The following is a 17,601-nucleotide window of genomic DNA, read 5'->3' as shown; positions in this document are numbered from 1 at the left end:
CTGAAATTCTCTTTCATACCAGGTTTGTTCAAGTCCAAGAGGAGAGGAAGGAAATTTGAACAAATCTCCCTTCAAAGGGATCCCTGGGTGGCTCAGTGGTTTAGCGCCTGCCTTTGGCCTGAGGCGCGATCCTGGAGTCCCGGGATTGAGTCCCACGTCCGGCTCCTGGCATGGAGCCTGCTTCCCCCTCCTCCTGTGCCTCTGCCTCTTTCTCTCTATCATAAATAAATAAATAAACAAATCTTAAAAAAAAAAATCTCCCTTCAAAAAGTCTGGCAGGATTTACTCTGGGGAGGAGGAGTGATCAGGAACACAGAGGGGTTGGTGGGCCAAAGGGAAAAGAAGGGTGGCCTTAAGTGTCAAATTTTACATTTTAAACAAGAAACACACAAAGAGCACCTGGCTGGCTCGGTCGGTAGAGCATGCCTGCCTGACTCTTGATCCTGATCAGGGTTGTTTGTTTTTTTTTAAAGATTTTTTATTTTTTATTTATTCATAGAGACACAGAGAGAGAGAGAGGCAGAGACACAGGCAGAGGGAAAAGTAGGCTCCATGCAGGGAGCCTGATGTGGGACTCGATCCTGGGTCTCCAGGATCACGCCCTGGGCTGAAGGAGGCGCTAAACCGCTGCACCACCAGGGCTGCCCAGGGTTGTGAGTTTTGTTCGTGAGCCCTCCCCACCCCACCCCACCCCCATGTCCACCCCCCTCGCCGGTGGAGCAAAGATTACTTAAAAATAAAATCTTTAAAAATAAAATAAAATAAAATCACAAACAAGGAACACAAATGTGCTCACATGGCATCAGTATTAACTTCAGACACCAGATGATTCTGAAGTGAGCCCACCCATTTCCCCAGGTCTCTAGAGGCATAGTTCCCCCAGTGTGGCCCCAGGAGCATCAGCAGTTCCTGGGAACTTGTTAGAAATGCAAATCTTCAGTCTGCCCAGATCTTCTGCAGAATCTGAAACTTGGTGGTGGGGCGGGGGGGGTTGGTGTCCAGCCACCCCTGTTAGGACATTCTCAAAATAAGATACACAGGAATCTCCCGGGGATCTTGCTAGAATGCAGACTCTCGGTTGGCAGGCCTGGGGTGGGCCTGAGGGTCCGCGTTTTGACAAGCTCGCAGGAGATGCTGATGCTGCCAGTCCCGGACCACACTTTGAGCAGCAAGTGTCTATCTAGAACAGGGGTCAGCGACCACCCTCTGCCCGGTTTCTAGTCACACAGCCACACCCAATCCTTGACCTACTGCAGTCTACACCGCAGAGTAGCTGGACAGAGACTGCCAGGCATAAACTAGTCACTATCTGGCCCTTTACTGAAAAAGTGTGCCAGCCTCTGGTCTAAAGGAGTCTCTTACTTAGTCTGATCCCTCCACCCCCATCCCCACCTCTCCAGCCTGGCCTCCAATTGTGATTCCAGAGCAGATCAGCATTCTCCTTCTGCAGACTTACCCCCACACTGCCCCTGGCCTCCCCCAGCCCCATCTGTAAGCCGGGGCTGGTGGGACCCAGCCCACCCCCACCTCTCGGAGGTATTATAAACATGCTTGGATCCTGGCCTCCCTCACCAGCCTGAGGCAGGCACCTGGGTCAAGGCCATGAATGGATCTGTGAGCCCGCCCCCCTCCACACACACACACAAGACACAAGACACATGTGGGAAGGGGGCTCTCTGCATTCTTTATCTCCCACAGGGTCAGCGGCCCTCCAGGGCTCGGTCCCGGGCTATGACGGCCTCCTCAAACTTGATCATGAGCGTGGTGCCCTTGTGCCAGTGTGCCGTGACCTTGGCTGGAAAGCCGCTGTGCGTGAGCACCGCCTCCACGATGCCCGCCGTGAAGCTGGCACAGTTGAGCGTGCTGTTCTCCTTGGGCACAGAGATGTAGGCGTTGATGAGGGGCTCCCGCTCGATGATGTAGAAGGTGCGCGCGTCATCGTTGGCCTGCTCCAGCTTGTCCGCCTCCTTGCCGAAGAGCGCCTTCCACACGGCGCCCTTGACGAACAGCAGAGCACCCAGCACCTTGGTCTCCCGCCGAGCACCCTTCTCGCGGGCCACCAGCGCGTCCAGAACGCGGGCGCCCACCTGGCGGCCCAGGGCGGCCAGGCGCGCCTGCAGCTCGGCCACGGAGAAGACCCGGCTCTGGCAATGCTGCACCAGCTCGGAGAAAAGCAGCGCGAAGGCGCTCAGGCTCACCTCGGTGCGGGGCCGCACCAGCGCGCGCTCCAGCAGCGCCGACTTCCCGCGCGTGAAGCGCGCCTCCATGCTTCCGCCGCCCTGCTGGGACACAAGGAGACATGTGTCGTGGGGCGGGGGGGGGCACGAAGGAGCACTGCCCCCCCACACCCTTTGTTCCGTGCTCCGTGGCCGACCTCCACATAAAAAAAGAAAGGGGAAGGAGAGGGGGCATCTACCAGTACATAAAACACGCCTCTCTTCCAGGGAAGTAAAATGGGGAAATTAGTAAGTTCACACCCTTGGCGAGGAGGGGGCTTGGGCTGGAGGGAAGAGGGGGGCCCCAAGAGGGAGATCAGAAGGGGGGGACTGGAAGCCATCCAACCTTAGGGTTCCAGGTGGTTGCACCTACGTGAAAAGCACCCTCGCGCCCCCTCTGCCACCTGTGGGAGCAACGAGAGAACTAGTGCATGGGGGAGGAGGCATCAGACCTAGGGCACGGGGGGGGGGGGGGGGGGGGTGGCGTGAGAAGTCTCAGGCACTCTCCCCCCGCAAGCCTCCAGCTGCCCCCGCGGACTTCCCGCAGGTGAAGGCCAACAGCCCGGAGGGCTTGGGCTTGGGGGACAAACCAGGAGGAAAGGGCTCTGACAGCGCCCCTCTGGCACGCACGAAGCTCGCCTCCTTGAAGACGTGGACGGGCTTTCGTTGGTAAGGAAGCCTGGGGGGGATGGGGGGCTCAGAAGGCGCTGGGACCCGCCCACCTGCGTGCAGAGGCGGCCGGCGCGCCCCGGGCGCGGGGGCACCAGGAGGGGGCGCTCGAGCCTGCCGTCCCAGGGCACCCAGCCCGTGGAGGGTGGCGTTAGAGACCCGCAAGGGGCCGCGGGAGAAGCCCTGGGGGTGCAGGGGGGCTGAGACGCTGCGCGTGCCGGGCGGGACCCCGAGGGCGCTGAGACACCCCCCGCCCCGCAACCTCTGCCCGCTGGTGCGTGAAGCCGCTGTCACGGGGGGGCGGGAGGAGCGGGATTCCCGTCCCCATGACGCAGGAAGCGGCCGGAAAGGTCTGGGGCTACTGGGGCTGCCCCCAACGCGGTCCACGAGAGGGAGGGCACACCGGGGCGGGGGGCTCCAAGACGCGCCCCGGACGCGGCCGTCTACACCGGGAGCGCCCAGCGCGAGACGCAGGGGGCGGTGCTGAGCCCCTCCCCGGGCTGCGAGGGCGGCCAGGCAGCGGAGGCCGGGAGGGGCCCGGGAGGGGCCCGGGAGGGGCCCGCCCTCCTCAAGGACCCCTGGCGAGGGCCGAAGGGGACGGACCCGGGATCCCCAGGCCCGCGGGAGGCGGGGGCGGGGCGGCCCCGGAGCGGACGAGGCGGGGCGCGGGCGGGGGGCGCGGGCGGGCGGGGGCTCACCGGGACTCTGCGGCCGTCGGTTCGGCCGAGCTGCTTTACGGCGCCGTAAACCGCCCTGAGTGCGCAGGCGCGGCGGCCGGCCGGGCCCGTGGGCGGGGCGCGCGCGCTGGCGGAGATTCCAGAAGCGGCCGCCTGGGGGCGCGCGTGTCCGGGGCGCCCGAGCGGAGGGGCCACCTGCTCGGGGGCACGCGCTTGACGATGGGCCCCGTGTCTGTCTCCGCGGCCCCGGTGTGCCCGGGCCTGTGTCTGCTTGTCCTAGGGGCGCACCTACGCCGGGACACGTTCTCCTCCTAGAGACACGCGTCTCTCCTCGGGCGCGGCTTCTCTTAGGGACCCAGGCATGCCCGTGTGCGCGCGTTCACTTGTCTTAGGGACACGCGCTTGCCCGTGGGCACATGCCCTCGGGAGGGACCTACATCCGTGAGCCGGGGGCTTAGGGCGCTCGTGGATACACGCTCAGAGGCACCGACACTCGGGAACACAGCTCCGCCCGTGGGCACATGCTTGGGCGCCGACACGCGGGGAGACATTGTGCACCTCCGGCCCCAAACCCGCCTGGGCACACGTCGCATGGAGACTCGGTGACTCGCTGGGTGCGCGTCCGGGGACACACAGGGACCCCCTGGCGGCATTCATCCTGCACGCCCTCGTCCCCCAGGGTTCCTGGGATCATGTCCACGTGCTCACTGTGTGGCTTTCCTCACGCCCCAACATTTGCCGGGCCCTCCCCCGCCAGGCCCCCAAAGCCCCCAGATGCTCCCAGTTCGAGACCCGAAAGCCACATTCTTTTCCATCGGCCTTTATCTTCACAAATCACACAACGTGAGCGCAGGAACAAATGGACATACATGTGTACATGCTCTGAACCCCCTCCCTGACATCCTCAGTCGCTCGTTGGCAGACACCTGTTCACACCAACACAGGTAGTGACAGGGCACCCACAATTACAGTGACACTTGGGGTGCCCCCCCCACGGCTCTGCCGTGACACATTTACACACAACATACCACAGGGCAGTCACACGCGTTCATGGTGCTACACGTGCTGCCAACAACACACTGACACACTTTCGCGGTCCCTGCGGACACAGCCACCCACTGTGTCACGCCTTAGGCTCACAACACACGTGGTGCACACACGTGGCCATCTTCACTGGGAGGTGCAGCCCGGTCCGCCAAGCTGCAGCCAGGGCTTCGATGTCTTCGCATATATTGAGGTCTCTGCGTGGGATGGAGACCCAGGTCAGGCCACTCCTGCCCCCAGGAGAGAAACTGGGGCCGAATCTATGGCTCCCTCATCCCCGTCCCCGGCCCCAACTTACATGGCTTTGGCTTCTCCGGCATCTTGGAGATTTCCTGTAACTTATTCTTGATATGGCTTATGTCTGGGGGCAGGAGGACAGGAGAAAGCTGGGGTGGGGTCTCACACAAGACCCCCACCTTTATCGGAAGCCCCCTCCCTGCCCGACTTCTACCCTGGGGTGCTGCAGAGCCCGTGTACTTGGCGTTCCCAGCAGCGTTTAAATGGGACTGACTCAGAAGGTGACATCCATCATGCCTCTAAACCCTCCCGCACTGGGGGTTGGGGAGTAGGACCCCCTAAAGTCCCCTCCCCCTATTCCTAGCACCCAACACGAGACCAATCCCACCCAGCGAAGGTCAGCAAAGGCACCTGCTTGCAGCGTCTTCACCTTCTCGCTCGCAAACTGGGCATTTCTCCCGACCATGGAAATGTCACGCTTGGCCTCCACGAGGAGCTGCCGGACGGTGCTCCAGCCCTGATTCTGCTGCTCCTGGCACTCTTGCACCGAGACGGAGACTGGGGCATGCAGTGGGCGTAGCTGTATCACGGCTGATCTCCTTACCCCCACCCCGACCCCCTTGGGCCTCCCCCAGGTCCCGGCCCTCACCATTCCAGAGCTCCCTTTTCAGGGCCAGCAACTCCTGGGACATCTCCAGATCTGTTCAGGAGGAGGGGTGGGGGAGGCAGAAAAACCCTTGAGGAACCCCTGTTTCTGCAGTCCTGAGAACAAGGGTGGGGGAAGGGAGAGGAACGAGGGAGAAGGGAACCAGGGTGGAAACACTGGGCCTTCCCACCTCCTGAGGAACCCTCCACACGGCCCCAGGCCCCCACGGAAAAACAAAACAACAACAACAACAACAACAAAACCTTACTCACTCTTCATGAGGACCAAGACTAAGAGAATGATGCAGGACAGGGCGAGGAGCATGTACAGGCTCATGATGACTCTGTGCAGACAACGGGGGAGCTGGCCAGAGTCTGAGGGCAGCCTAGACAGGGTTGGGACTGGGGTAGAGGCAGGACAGGTGACCTCCAGGGCCCAACACCACCACTCAGGCCATCACCACTGACTCTAACACCTTCAGAAGCTCTGTCGCCTGCACCCCCTCTTCCCAATCCTGTAGCCACAGTGACCACTCACATGCACCCTAGCCAGAGCCACCAGCAGCTGTCCCTAATGCTGTCATCATCACCCCCACCCTTACCATACCCTTTCCCAGCACTCACAACGTCGGCAGTAGCTGTCACCAACACCCACTAACATCGGTGCCTAAGGTTGTCAGCATTGTCCCCAGCAACAGGTCTCACCAGCACCGTCATCGGCTCTGTCTAGGTGGTTCCTTCGTGATCTACTACATGGTCACCTCCTCACCATCACCCGAACCTTCACCAACACTTCCACCAACACCAACACCACCATCATCATCACCACCTGCGAAGTTAACCACCTGCCCCCCTGCCCCCAGCTGTAACACACGTGCCACCAAGCCCCACACCACTGACCCCGGCCTCCACGTGGTGATCCTTGTTCCCATGATGCCCTACCGTGGGCCCCTCCCAAGGCCGTGTGATGTGTCCTGGCAGATGGCTGCTTGCTCTGATTCTTGGGTGCTAAATGGCTGCCCTTTGGCTGCTCCTGGTTTCTGAAGGCCAAGGTGATATTCTCATAGTCAGGGTTATCTGCACCTGTGGGGGGGTCAGTGAGAGTGGAAACCTGCCTGGAGCTCTGGGGCAGGGGTGGGGGTGCGAAGGGCGCTCAGAGATCCTGGCTCACTGAACCCCTGCACACAACAGATTTCTGGGGATAAAAGATAAGGAATGGGGAAAATAAGATCTGCTGCTTGGTTAGGTGGAGAGGGTGTGTGGGAGCGTTTGGGGGATACACATGCGCACATATATTTTGGGGTAGGAGCCCTGTGACCCCACTTTCAGCCTCTTACCTCTCCCATCCCAGTCTCGCCCCCCCGACCCCCACCCCCATCACCCCGGGGTACCTAACCTTCCTTATCAGCTGGGACCCTCTGTTTCTTGTCTTTGAAGGCTGCTGCCTGCATCTCGACCTTCTGATTCGTGTAGATTTCCTCAGACTCCATGGTTCCCAGTGGGCCAGTTTACCCACACACATCCCCACCCACCGGAAGGTGTCATGGCAGATGAGGAAATCTCTGGGTTGGGGGAAGGGGGAGGAGAGGTCAGCCTCCTCTTTTCAGGGACCCAGGACCCTCCAACCCTGGGGCATCCTCACCACCCCCCTCCCAGGTCAAGAGGGTCTTAGGAGGCCAGAGGTCTCACTGAGGGCCAAGCAGAGAAGCCCATGGACCCAGAGACAGGAACCAGCATGGCCAGGAACGAGCAATAGAAGTGTTAGCTAATGCTATGGCGGTCATCATGTTGCAATTTGCAAGTGCATCAGATGAACACCTGTACATCCCGAACTTACACAATGTTATAAGTCAGTTATACTCAATATAAATAAATTTTTAAAATCTTCAAGGATGGCCAAGAACTTTAAAGGAAGCTGTGTATGTGTCTACCCAAATGAACCTCGTCCTCTTCCCCTCTCAGGAGAGAACCTGTGACACCTGGGAGTCTCACCTTTTAGGTTTGGGGTATCTGGGCTTGGAGGCAGGATTTCCAGGCCTCCCACATCTTCCTCCCCCGCTCTCTGCCCCAGTCCCGTCCCTCAGCTCCACTCCAAGAGGTTCTACTTCCCTAAAGCCTCGTGGGGGAAAGGAACGGATGTGAGGCAAGGGGATTAACCACCGGAGGTCCACCCACATCTGGGACTGAGGCCAGACCCACACCTTGCCCTAACCCTGGACATGGTGTCCCCTCTCCCCGGGGCCCCAGACGGGGAAACACTTGGAAATGCTCACTCTCATCCGCTTGCCTGCTCACCTAACCACACTCACAGCCACTCCCGAGAACCGTTACACACCTGCTCACATGTTCCCGTGTCTTGCTCGTTGGCAGCCTTCTACATGTGTTTACCCCAGAGAAATATCCAGAGTCAGGCGTTTGCATGTCTGCACTCTGTCTAGGTGTCTTAGAGCTCTCTCTGTGTCTGTGACCTTGAAAACTGGAGCTAAAACTGAGACGTTGGTAGGAAATTCGTTAAGTTTAGCAGAGTGCCTTCTGATAGAAGTATACGTAGACCACATCTTTAAAAATTTCTAGCAGCCACATTAAAAAGACAAAAAAAAAAAGAGAGAGAGAGACAGGCTAAATTAATTTTAATGATGCATTTTATTTAACATTATATACTCAAAATGTTATCACTTCAGCATGTAGATGACACTTAAAAATTTTTGGTACTAAATCTCCAAAATCGAACGTGTATTTGCACTTAAGGGACATTTCAAGCGTTTGATGGCTGCAATACTGGACAGCACTGGTCTAGACGATTACAGTTCTCTTCCTTTGGAAAAAATAAGCAAAATATAATTAAAACACTTTCTATGTGGGAGAAGTCGGTATGTTTTAGCTTTTTATTTTTTATTTATTTTTTTAAGATTTATTTATTTATTTATTCATGATAGACATAGAGAGAGAGAGAGAGGCAGAGACACAACAGGAGGCAGGAGAAGCAGGCTCCATGCCGGAGCCCGGACGTGGGACTCAATCCCACAACTCTAGGATCGTGCCCTGGGCCAAAGGCAGGCGCTAAACTGCTGAGCCACCCAGGGATCCCCTGTTTTAGCTCTTTCTTTCTTTCTTTCTTTCTTTCTTTCTTTCTTTCTTTCTTTCTTTCTTTCTTTCAGATTTTATTTATTTGTTCATGATAGATAGAGAGACGCAGAGACCTAGGCAGAGGGAGAAGCAGGCTCCCTCCAGGGAGCCTGATGAGGGATTCGATCCCAGAATTCCAAGATCACCTCCTGAGCCAAAGGCAGACGCTCAATCACTGAGCCACCCAGGTGCCCAATGCTCTGTTTTCTAAACTATTGCCAATCTTGTCTTGACTGATTTCACAGTGATCAGATGGCAGCTCCTCTCTCTGATCTTAGAAGTCCGCAATTGAGAGATTGGACCGTGATGCAACAGTCACAGAGAAGATGGACCAATGGGCAGCTGGCTCCACCTGTGATGGACAGGTGCAGGGGGTGGGGTGCGGAATTGCACATTTCTGTAGGTCGGATGAAGTTAAAACCAAGGACCATCCAGCCCTCTGGACAAAATAGCAGTTGTGAAACTAGAGCAATCGCAGTGTCCTGAGAGGGCTCTGTGAGGTTTCCTGACCAGCCCTTGCCATGGGGTAACACCCTCAATTTTCTTTTAAGAAAGAATGTGTGGGGGCCCCTGGATGGCTCAGTGGTTGAGTGTCTGCCTTTGGCTCAGATGGTGATCCCAGAGTCCTTGGATCGAGTCCCGCATGGGGCTTCCTGCAGGGAGCTTGCCGATGTCTCTGCCTCTGTGTCTCTTTTGCTCATTCCTGGCCATGCTGGTTCCTGTCTCTCGGTCCATGGGCTTCTCTGCTTGGCCCTCCGTGAGACCTCTGGCCTCCTTAGACCCTCTTGATCTGGGAGGGGGGTGGTGAGGATGCCCCAGGGTCGGAGGGTCCTGGGTCCCTGAAAAGAGGAGACTGAATAAATAAAATCTTTTAAGGGAAAGAAAGAAAGAAAAAAGAGAAAGAAAGAAAGAAAGAAAGAAAGAAAGAAAGAAAGAAAGAAAGAAAGAAAGAAAGAAAGAAAGAAGAAAGAAAGAAAATGTGCCTCAAGTCCAGCTAACCATAAACCAGGGATTGGTTTAGAGTGGGCCATGATCTTGGCCCAGCCAATCAGAATCCAAGATTTGGCACAGGGGTGGGCAAATGAGCCAGATTCAGCCAATGAAATTCAAGTCTGGGACTTTTGTGGCATTACCCAGGATAAAAAGGCATTTCCTCTCTCCCCACCCCCCTCAAACCAAGAAGATGTAAGGCTGGAGCTGTGATGGGGGAGACCCCACCTGAGAGAGAAGCCAGCACTGAGGAAAGCAGACCTGAGAGAGAGTCAGATCCAGGAGTCATCACCTGAGACCTAGATCCACCCATACCTGAATCTGTTGTTCTAACCCTGGGCCTCTCGGGGCACTTGGGTGGTTCAGCTGGTTAAGCGTCTGACTCTTGCTTTCAGCTCTGGTCCTTGCTCAGGGTCGTGAGATTGAGCCCTGCATCGGAGTCTGCTTGTGATTCTCTTCCTCTCTCTCTGCCACACCCTCTCTCTCTAAAATAAATAAATAAATCTTTAGCCCCGGGCCTCTCAGTAACATATCCAGAAACTTCCTTTTTTTTTTTTTTTTTTAAGATTTTATTTTTAAGTAATCTCTACACCGAACACGAGGCTCAAACTCACAACTCTGAGAACAAAAATTGTATGCTTCACCGACTGAGCCAGCCAGGCGCCCCCAGAAACTTCCTTTTACTTTTGCTCAAGCTAGCTTGAGGTGGGGTTTGCAGCACTTGCAACTAGAAGAGTCTTGGCTACCTCAGGGGGGCTGAACAGTTGGCAAGTGAGAGAATGGGGGCTTACGAAGGGGCTTGTTATCCGAGTGTGCACTATGGAACAGGAGACTGACTGCTGGAATTGAGGGCTCTGAAGAGGACCTTCTTGGGGTCCAAACACAGGGGGACAATTGAGTGGGACTTGGAGATGAAGAGGCATTCAGATCAGGGTCTGGGGACAAAGGAGTGCAACCCCCTCACCCCATCCACATCAGTGAGGGGCCGGGACAGGCAAGGTTCTAGACTCACCCTCTTGGCTCCTTCCTCAACACAGTTCTATCTGGATGGTCCCACCCCCACCCTATGGCCACAATGGGGTTAGGAGGGAGGATTTAGGAGGGACATCTCTGAATTGGGGTTTGGGTAGGCTCCAGGGGCAAGAGGAGAGTCTGTGATCTCAGCTCATGGCTACCAGGATGAGACGGGGCCGTGCCATCACACGGGGGGCAGAGGTGGGAGCATAACATGGGAGGGGAGGGATGGGCAGAAGAAAGTCTTGGGCACCACCTGCCACCGCCTCCCTCCCTCCGGGAGACTCCAAAACACCCTGAAAACCAGGATCCCAGTCCATGCAGTATGCTGCTGGAGACTGGGACATTTGACTCTGGGGTCCCTTTCAAGATTGGGCACCGAGTGTCCTGAAATCTGTGTCTGCATCTCTCAAGGGCTAGATTTTAAGACCCCTGGGTTAGGATCCCTAGGGAACTGGACCCTGAATCACCTGGATCTGTGTGCCCCCAGGAAGCTAGGTAGGGGTTGCAGGTGACTCATCGTTCAGATCAGAATTCAGACTGGGACCAATGTCATCCAGGCTGAGATGGGGACTTGATGTTGGAAGCAAGAGACTCTGTGTCTATGTGTCCACGTTCCTCTTGCCATGGCCACGCCTGTGTGCACCAGGGGTGTCTTCTTGTGCCTATATACGTGTCTGTGGGCATGGTGGGTCTCTGTGTGACCGTAGTAACCGGGTTGTGTACTGTGTGTGCACATGGCCATGTGTCACTGTGTGCCTACATGCAGTGTGTGCCCCTGGATGGTGTACCCACGTGTGTATGTGGTTATTTATTTAACAGACACTTCCTGTGTGCCTACTATGTGGCATGCTCTCTCCTGAGTGCCAAGAATACACCCAAGAGCAAACAAGTACCCTGCCCTGCGTTTTCACATTCAAGTGTTCAGGAGGACGGCGTGGCTCTGTGTACTGCAGGTTGTAACTAACTATTCGAAGCTGTGCTGCGCGTGTGAAAACGTGAACTTGTGGTTCATGGCCTCAGGTAAGAATTCTCAGCGGGCTCCTGTGAAGATTGCTTCCTGTCCACCACCCAGCTTTGCCTGTGCCTTGCAGGCTGCTGCTCCATGAAGTTGGGGCTCAGGGCTCTGGGCTGAGAGATCCACCTTGACCCTGGGGCTACTGGGGGCTTGGAGCCCTGGAGTGTGTGTGTGGGGGGCTTGTCCCTGTCCCAACCAGACCCAGACCCTGAATGAAGCCTCATTGTAGGGGCTGGGGCAGAATGACCCAGCGACTTCCCAGAAAGCGAGACAACCGAGGGTGATCGTCAAGGCGGACTCAAAGGTAACACTCACTTCCCCTCCTGAAGGAGGTCATGATCCCTGAGTGTGTCCGTAGAGGAAGTTGAGGCCTTGTTCAGGGAGGTGGGGGTGGGGGTACAGCATGGGAGGGGAGGGATGGGCCGAAGAAAGTCAGGGCTCCCCCTCCTCTGCCCTATCACCCCTCCCTCCAGCGTCTATGTGCCCCACTCTTTTTGGAGAGGGCAGCTCAGTCCCCCACACCCCATAAAATACAGACAGCGGGGGGCCTGGGTGGCTCAGTGGTTGAGCATCTGCCTTTGGCTCAGAGCATGGTCCTGGGGTCCCAGGATCCAGTCCTGCATCGGGCTCCCCAAAGGGACCCGGCCTCTCCCTCTGCTTGTGTCTCTGCCTCTGTCTCTCATGAAGAAATATTTTTAAAAGATTTTATTTATTTACTCATGAGAGACACAGGCAGAGGGAGAAGCAGGCTCCATGCAGGGAGCCTGACATGGGACTCGATCCCGGGACTCCAGGATCACGCCCTGGCCTGCGGGCGGCGCTAAACCGCTGAGCCACCAGGGATTCCCCCAAACAAATAAAATATTTAAAAAAAAAGAAAGAAAGAAAAAGAAAAAGAAAAAAAAAAAAGAGAGCGCCCAGACCCTCACCATTTTCTGTTCTCAGTGTTTATTTCCAGCCCCGCCCCTCGCCGGCCCCGCCCCTCGCCGGCCCCGCCCCCGATGCCTCGCCCCGCCCCCTCTGCGGTCTGACCCCGCCCCTCCGGGCCTGGCCACGCCCCCCAGCCCGCACCGCGCTCCCGGGACTTCAGGCGGTGTCCTGCAAGCGGCAGCAGCGCGCCGCGGTCCAGTCCATGCCCGCGCACTGGCAGTGGCATGTGGTCTCGACACGCACGTCCCAGGAGCCACAGGCGGAGCCACAAGCGCAGGCGGTGACGGCGAAGCCTGCCGGCGGGAGCGGAGGGAGTCTGGTCCCCGAGCTGGAGGCTACGGGGCCGGGAGGTCTTGGCGGGGGGAGGGGGCGGAGCTGTGAGCTCCTACACCCGGGAATGGGAGTTGGATAGCGTGCGCCAGGGAGGCTGGGGGCTGGGGACCTGGACCCCAGTGTGCTAAGGAAATGCGGTCCCGGAGCTGGGACGAGGGGAAGGCTGGGGCTGCAGACCAGGACTCTGGGGAAGTTGACTCGAGAAATAGAGGCTGGACTTAGGGGAAGGGGTTACTGGGTATTGGGAACCTAAGTGGGAGCCTGGAAAAGGAACTTCTGTACTCACCTGCGGGGCAGGTGGCCAGGTCCCCCCTGGAGGTGACGCTCTGGCAGCTCAGGCCAAAGTTCCTTATTGTCTCCAGAACTGCGGGAGGGAGGAAGGAGGGAAGCCCGGGAAGCCGTGATACAAAGCAACCCCTCCCCCCTTCTCGTGGCCCTGGCCCTGTGGTTTGGAGTTAGGCAGGGGGGCCAGAAAACTTTCCTGAGGAAGGCCCAGGTGCTCCAGGCTCTGGTGGACAGTCATGAGGTGGGGAGCTCACCACCAACTCCCAGGTTCTGTCTTGACTTGGGTGTTTTAGAGGAAGGGGGACTGGGAGCTTCTGCCAAAGGTGGAGCTGGTTGGGGGCTGGGGTTGGGTTGGGCTCTGGATGGGGTTGGCTTGATGGTTGCTGCATGTCAGGGGTTAGGGGGCCTCGGAGGCCCCGGCGGACATTGGAAGCGAGGGTCCTCACTTAAGGAGCTGGTGCCATCCTGGATCTTCTCTTGGATGGCCTCATCCACTGGACACAGAGACTTGCCACACGCCAGCAGCCCCAGGACAGGGAGGAGGAAGGGAAGAGCCTTCATCCTGCAGGTGCTGCAAGAGGGAATGAAGATACCCCCAGCTGGGTCAGTCCCTTCTCATGGAGAGGGTCAGGCCTACAGAGCGGGTGGGCTCTGGAATCCTGAGTCCCTGTGGGGGACATGGGCCCCTGGGGCTGGGGTTCTGGGCTGAGCAGAGTAGCTGTCACTTACCCTCTGGATGGACTCAGCAAGCCAAACCTTGGACACTGGTTTTATGCCCCAACCACATCTCCCTCTTTAAGGCTTCTGGATGTGGAGCTTCCTGTATTGGCTCAGGGTCTTGGCCCCCTGGCCCTCCCATCCCACATCCGGGCCAAGAGGAAGCCCCCAGGGCACACTATGGGCCCCCCGGGGTGGGAAGCTCTGCCCCCCACCACCACCACCACCACCACAACCACAGTTTCCCCATTCAAGAGTCCACCCATCTCACATCTGGACTGGGACTGGTCCAGGAGGTAGTGCCTGGGGGATGATTCCAGAAGCCCTTGTCTTAGGGACAGGCAAGGAACCAGGAGTTTGCATGCAGGGGCAGGGAATGCAAGCACAACCAAAATAACCCGAATGTGAGAACCGCATACCTAAATGCCTATCAACAATAAAATGGATAAATTCATGGTTGTTGCATGTTTTTTTTTTTCTTTGAAAGGAACAATCTGCAACAGACGGTGACAAACTTGCAGCCCATGGGACAAATCTGGCCCACGGTCTATTTCGGTGCAACCCTAAGAATGGTTTTTACATTTTTTGTTTTTCTGCTTCTTCTTTTTAAGACACACAGATTTTTTTTAAATTGTGGCAAAATACATTTCACATTAAATTTATCATTTTAACCATTTTTAAGTGGACAGTCCTGTGACATTAAGCACTTTCATATGGTTAGACAACCATCCCCACTACCCATCTCCAGAACTTTCTCATCTTTCCAAGCTGAAACTCTGTCCCCACAAAACACTAACTCCCCGTCCCCCTCCCTGGACCCCCTGGGTCCCACCATCTACTTTCTGTGTTTTATGAATTTGTCTGTTCACACGGCAAGTAAGTGGAATCACACAATGCTTATCCTTTGATGTCTCTGCTTTCACTCAGGGTAACGTTTTCAAGAATAATCCGTGCTATGGCATGGGTCAGAACTTCATCCCTTTTTATGGCTAATCTTCCACTGTAGGGACACACCACTATTTTGTTTATCCATTCATCTGTTAGTTGTCCCCTGCTCTGTGGTTGCTACTTCTTGTGAATGATGCCCCCGTAAACCTCGGAACGTGTGAGCATCTCTGAATCCCTGCTTTCGGTTCCCTCGGGTACATATCCGGGAGCGGGAATGCTGGATCATATGGCAATTCTGTGTTTAACTTGTCAAGGAACTGCCAAAAAGTTCTAGCATTTTTAAATCATTGGGGAAAAAGAAAATTTTTAACACTTAGTGACATATGAAAAGTAGATGAAATTGAAATCTCGGTGCCCATAAATAAAGTGTTCTTGGAACATAGCCATGCCCACTTTTTTACAGATGGTCCAAGGCTGCTTTCGTAGGTCAGTGCCAGAGTGGAGAAGTTGTGACAGAGACGGTATGGTCTGCAGAGATGAACCCAGCCACTATCTGGCCCTTTACAGAAAAAAAATATTTTTGCCCACCCCTGGTCAATAGTAATGAGTGTGAATGAGAGATCCAGTGGATCAATTGCAGCTACAAGCAACAGTCTGGATGATTCTCGCCAACATAACTGTGAGCAAAAGAATCCAGACACAGAGAAGAACACAAATCCATTTATTAAAAAGGACCAGGGCAGGGCACCCTGGTGGCTCGATCGATTGAGTGTCTGACTCTTTTCTGGGTTTTTTTAAGGTTTTATTTATTTATTTGACAGAGAGAGAGTACAAGCAGGGGGAGAGGGTGAGGGAGAAGCAAGCTCCCCGCTGAGCAGGAAGCCCAACTTGGGGCTCGATCCCAGGACCCTGAGATCATGAAATGAGCCGAAGGCAGATGCTTAAGTGACTGAGCCACCAGGTGCCCCTGAATGTCCAACTCTAGATTTTGGCTCGGGTCTTGGGATCAAACCCCAGATGGAGTTCCCTGCTCAGCAGTTCCCTTCTCCCCCTGCCCCTCCCCTTGGCTCATGTATTCTCTCTCTTTCAAATGAATATATAAAATATTTTTTAAAAAATTAAAAATATGGGACGCCTGGGTGGCTCAGCGGTTGATCATCTGCCTTTAGCTCAGGGTGTGTTCCCAGGGTCCTGGGATCGAGTCCCGCATCAGGCTCCCTGCATGGAGCCTGCTTCTCCCTCTGCCTGTGTCTCTGCCTTTCTCTCTGTGTCTCTCATGAATAAATAGAATCTTAAAAGAATAAAATTAAAAATAAATAAAGACAACCGTGTGTATATAGGGCCAACGTGTAGGCAATATTTATTGAGCACCTACTATGTGCCAGATACGATGCTACACATGGTGCATGTAGTGGGGAGCAAGGGGACCCCCCCACCCCGCCTCACACACTTTGCCTTGCCTGTCGGAGGAAGACAGACACCAAGAGAATGCTCATTAGCCTCCACCTCCACCAGTCATCTGTGCCTCAAAGAAGAGGAACCGAGTCCTGGGAGAACTTCTGGCATAAGAATGTGGCCCCCAGTGGAAGAATCCAGGGAGGCTTTGTGCAGGAAGAGACGACTGAGCGGAAGGCTGAGGGTGAGCAGGAGAAGCAGGAGAAGCAGTCACGGAGGGCATTCTGGGTGAAAGGAACTGCATGTCCCAAGGCCCTGGGGAAGGACAGAGTGCACCAGCTTTGAGGAACCGAAAGAAAACCGGAGGCAGGAAAGCAGAGAGCCAGGTTGGGGTAAACACATTTCACAGCTCCCTTCCTTGAAGATGCCCAGACACAGCTCGGGCACAGCTCGGGACGCAGCAAGAGTCATTTTTTGAGAGCTCTGATCTTACAAACCCTTTTATCTCAGAACTTTACAGATAAAAGCTTTGGAGGGGCACAGAAGTGGGCAGCTCCGACTACAGGGTGGATGAAAAGCGGGGGGAATGTGTGCAACCCCTGGGATTCTCTGGGGCTTTAGTTTGAAAGCCTTGGTTAAGTAGCAGGAAAGGGCCACTTGTCCTTTAATTGTCTTTTAAGAATATAAAAATATTGGGACGCCTGGGTGGCTCAGTGGTTGAGCGGCTGCCTTAGGCTCAGGGCGTGATCCCGGGGTCCTGGGATCGAGTCCCACATCAGGCTCCCCGCAGGGAGCCTGCTTCTCCCTCTGCCTGTGTCTCTGCCTCTCTCTGTGTATCTCTCATGAATAAATAAATAAAATATTTTAAAAAGAAGAAAGAAAAGAAAAATATTTTGGGGCCCCTGGGTGGCTCATTCAGAAGAGCATGCCACTCTTGATCTCAGGGTCATGAGTTCAAGCCACACCCTGGTGTAGAGATGACTTTTTTTTTTTAAGATTTTATTTATTTATTCATGAGACACACACACACAGAGAGGCAGAGATAAAGAGAGAGGGAGAAGCTCCATACAGGGAGTCCGATGTGGGACTCGATCCCGGGACTCCAGGATCACACCCTGAGAGAAAGGCAGGTACGCAACTTCTGAGCCACCCAGGCGTCCCTAGAGATGACTTAAAAAAAAAAAACTTAAAAAAGTATTTTCATTCCCCCTGATTTCTATCAGTGACACTGGGTTCTAGTGGCCTCAAGTTTGCATCAAATGCTATCAAAGTTTCAGAGCCGGGTCCTTAAAGCGTACGATAGGGCAGTCACTTATTTTATTTTATTTTATTTTATTTTATTTTATTTTATTTTATTTTGTTTTATTTTTTAGTCACTTATTTTAACATCACTTTTATTGAGGTATGATTTTGATGC

The 17,601-nt window shown here is 55.1% G+C and overlaps 3 protein-coding genes across 7 annotated transcripts; all 3 read right to left on the bottom strand.

Annotated features, from left to right (window-relative positions):
* Window positions 1–1,664: 1,664 nt before the first annotated feature.
* On the bottom strand, window positions 1,665–3,791 carry TRAPPC5 (trafficking protein particle complex subunit 5). Of its 5 annotated transcripts, none has more exons than XM_072721550.1 (3): window positions 3,584–3,638; window positions 2,563–2,620; window positions 1,665–2,279 (listed from the first exon to the last, which is right to left on the bottom strand). In XM_072721550.1, the coding sequence occupies exon 3, from the start codon at window positions 2,265–2,267 to the stop codon at window positions 1,701–1,703; it is 567 nt and encodes a 188-aa protein (XP_072577651.1). In that variant the 5' UTR covers window positions 2,268–2,279; window positions 2,563–2,620; window positions 3,584–3,638; the 3' UTR covers window positions 1,665–1,700. The 5 variants fall into 5 exon arrangements, with proteins under 5 accessions (XP_072577651.1, XP_072577653.1, XP_072577654.1 ...); XM_072721552.1 differs by having other exon boundaries at window positions 1,665–2,282; window positions 3,584–3,624; XM_072721553.1 differs by having other exon boundaries at window positions 2,590–2,620; window positions 3,584–3,619.
* Window positions 3,792–4,366: 575 nt separating this feature from the next.
* On the bottom strand, window positions 4,367–7,578 carry MCEMP1 (mast cell expressed membrane protein 1). Its single transcript, XM_072718863.1, has 8 exons — window positions 7,481–7,578; window positions 6,885–7,050; window positions 6,431–6,571; window positions 5,762–5,890; window positions 5,493–5,543; window positions 5,255–5,401; window positions 4,905–4,967; window positions 4,367–4,803 (listed from the first exon to the last, which is right to left on the bottom strand). Coding segments are annotated over exons 2-8 (627 nt in total). The 5' UTR covers window positions 6,979–7,050; window positions 7,481–7,578; the 3' UTR covers window positions 4,367–4,801.
* A 5,062-nt stretch (window positions 7,579–12,640) lies between these two features.
* RETN (resistin) lies at window positions 12,641–14,063 on the bottom strand. Its single transcript, XM_025985764.2, has 4 exons — window positions 13,914–14,063; window positions 13,631–13,755; window positions 13,186–13,263; window positions 12,641–12,859 (listed from the first exon to the last, which is right to left on the bottom strand). Exons 2-4 carry the CDS (start codon window positions 13,743–13,745, stop codon window positions 12,723–12,725), a joined length of 330 nt encoding a protein of 109 aa, XP_025841549.2. The 5' UTR covers window positions 13,746–13,755; window positions 13,914–14,063; the 3' UTR covers window positions 12,641–12,722.
* Window positions 14,064–17,601: the final 3,538 nt, after the last annotated feature.

The sequence above is a fragment of the Vulpes vulpes genome, chromosome 9, assembly GCF_048418805.1.
Source record: "Vulpes vulpes isolate BD-2025 chromosome 9, VulVul3, whole genome shotgun sequence".
In the NCBI taxonomy this organism is placed as follows: Eukaryota; Metazoa; Chordata; class Mammalia; order Carnivora; family Canidae; genus Vulpes; species Vulpes vulpes.
This window is presented reverse-complemented; position numbering and strand designations above follow the sequence as displayed.

What these genes read in the sequence shown, in the direction of transcription:
- MCEMP1 (XM_072718863.1), bottom strand. Translation starts at nt 6,978, where the DNA reads ATGGAGTCTGAGGAAATCTACACGAATCAGAAGGTCGAGATGCAGGCA. An exon ending in AGTCTTGGTCCTCATGAAGA is followed by an intron (nt 5,544 to 5,761) that starts GTGAGTAAGGTT and finishes CCTCCTGAACAG; the next exon opens with ATCTGGAGATGTCCCAGGAG. An exon ending in GGTGAAGACGCTGCAAGCAG is followed by an intron (nt 4,968 to 5,254) that starts GTGCCTTTGCTG and finishes TCCTGCCCCCAG; the next exon opens with ACATAAGCCATATCAAGAAT.
- TRAPPC5 (XM_072721549.1), bottom strand. Translation starts at nt 2,267, where the DNA reads ATGGAGGCGCGCTTCACGCGCGGGAAGTCGGCGCTGCTGGAGCGCGCG.
- RETN (XM_025985764.2), bottom strand. Translation starts at nt 13,745, where the DNA reads ATGAAGGCTCTTCCCTTCCTCCTCCCTGTCCTGGGGCTGCTGGCGTGT. An exon ending in GGATGGCACCAGCTCCTTAA is followed by an intron (nt 13,264 to 13,630) that starts GTGAGGACCCTC and finishes TCCCTCCCGCAG; the next exon opens with TTCTGGAGACAATAAGGAAC. An exon ending in CCTGGCCACCTGCCCCGCAG is followed by an intron (nt 12,860 to 13,185) that starts GTGAGTACAGAA and finishes TCCCGCCGGCAG; the next exon opens with GCTTCGCCGTCACCGCCTGC.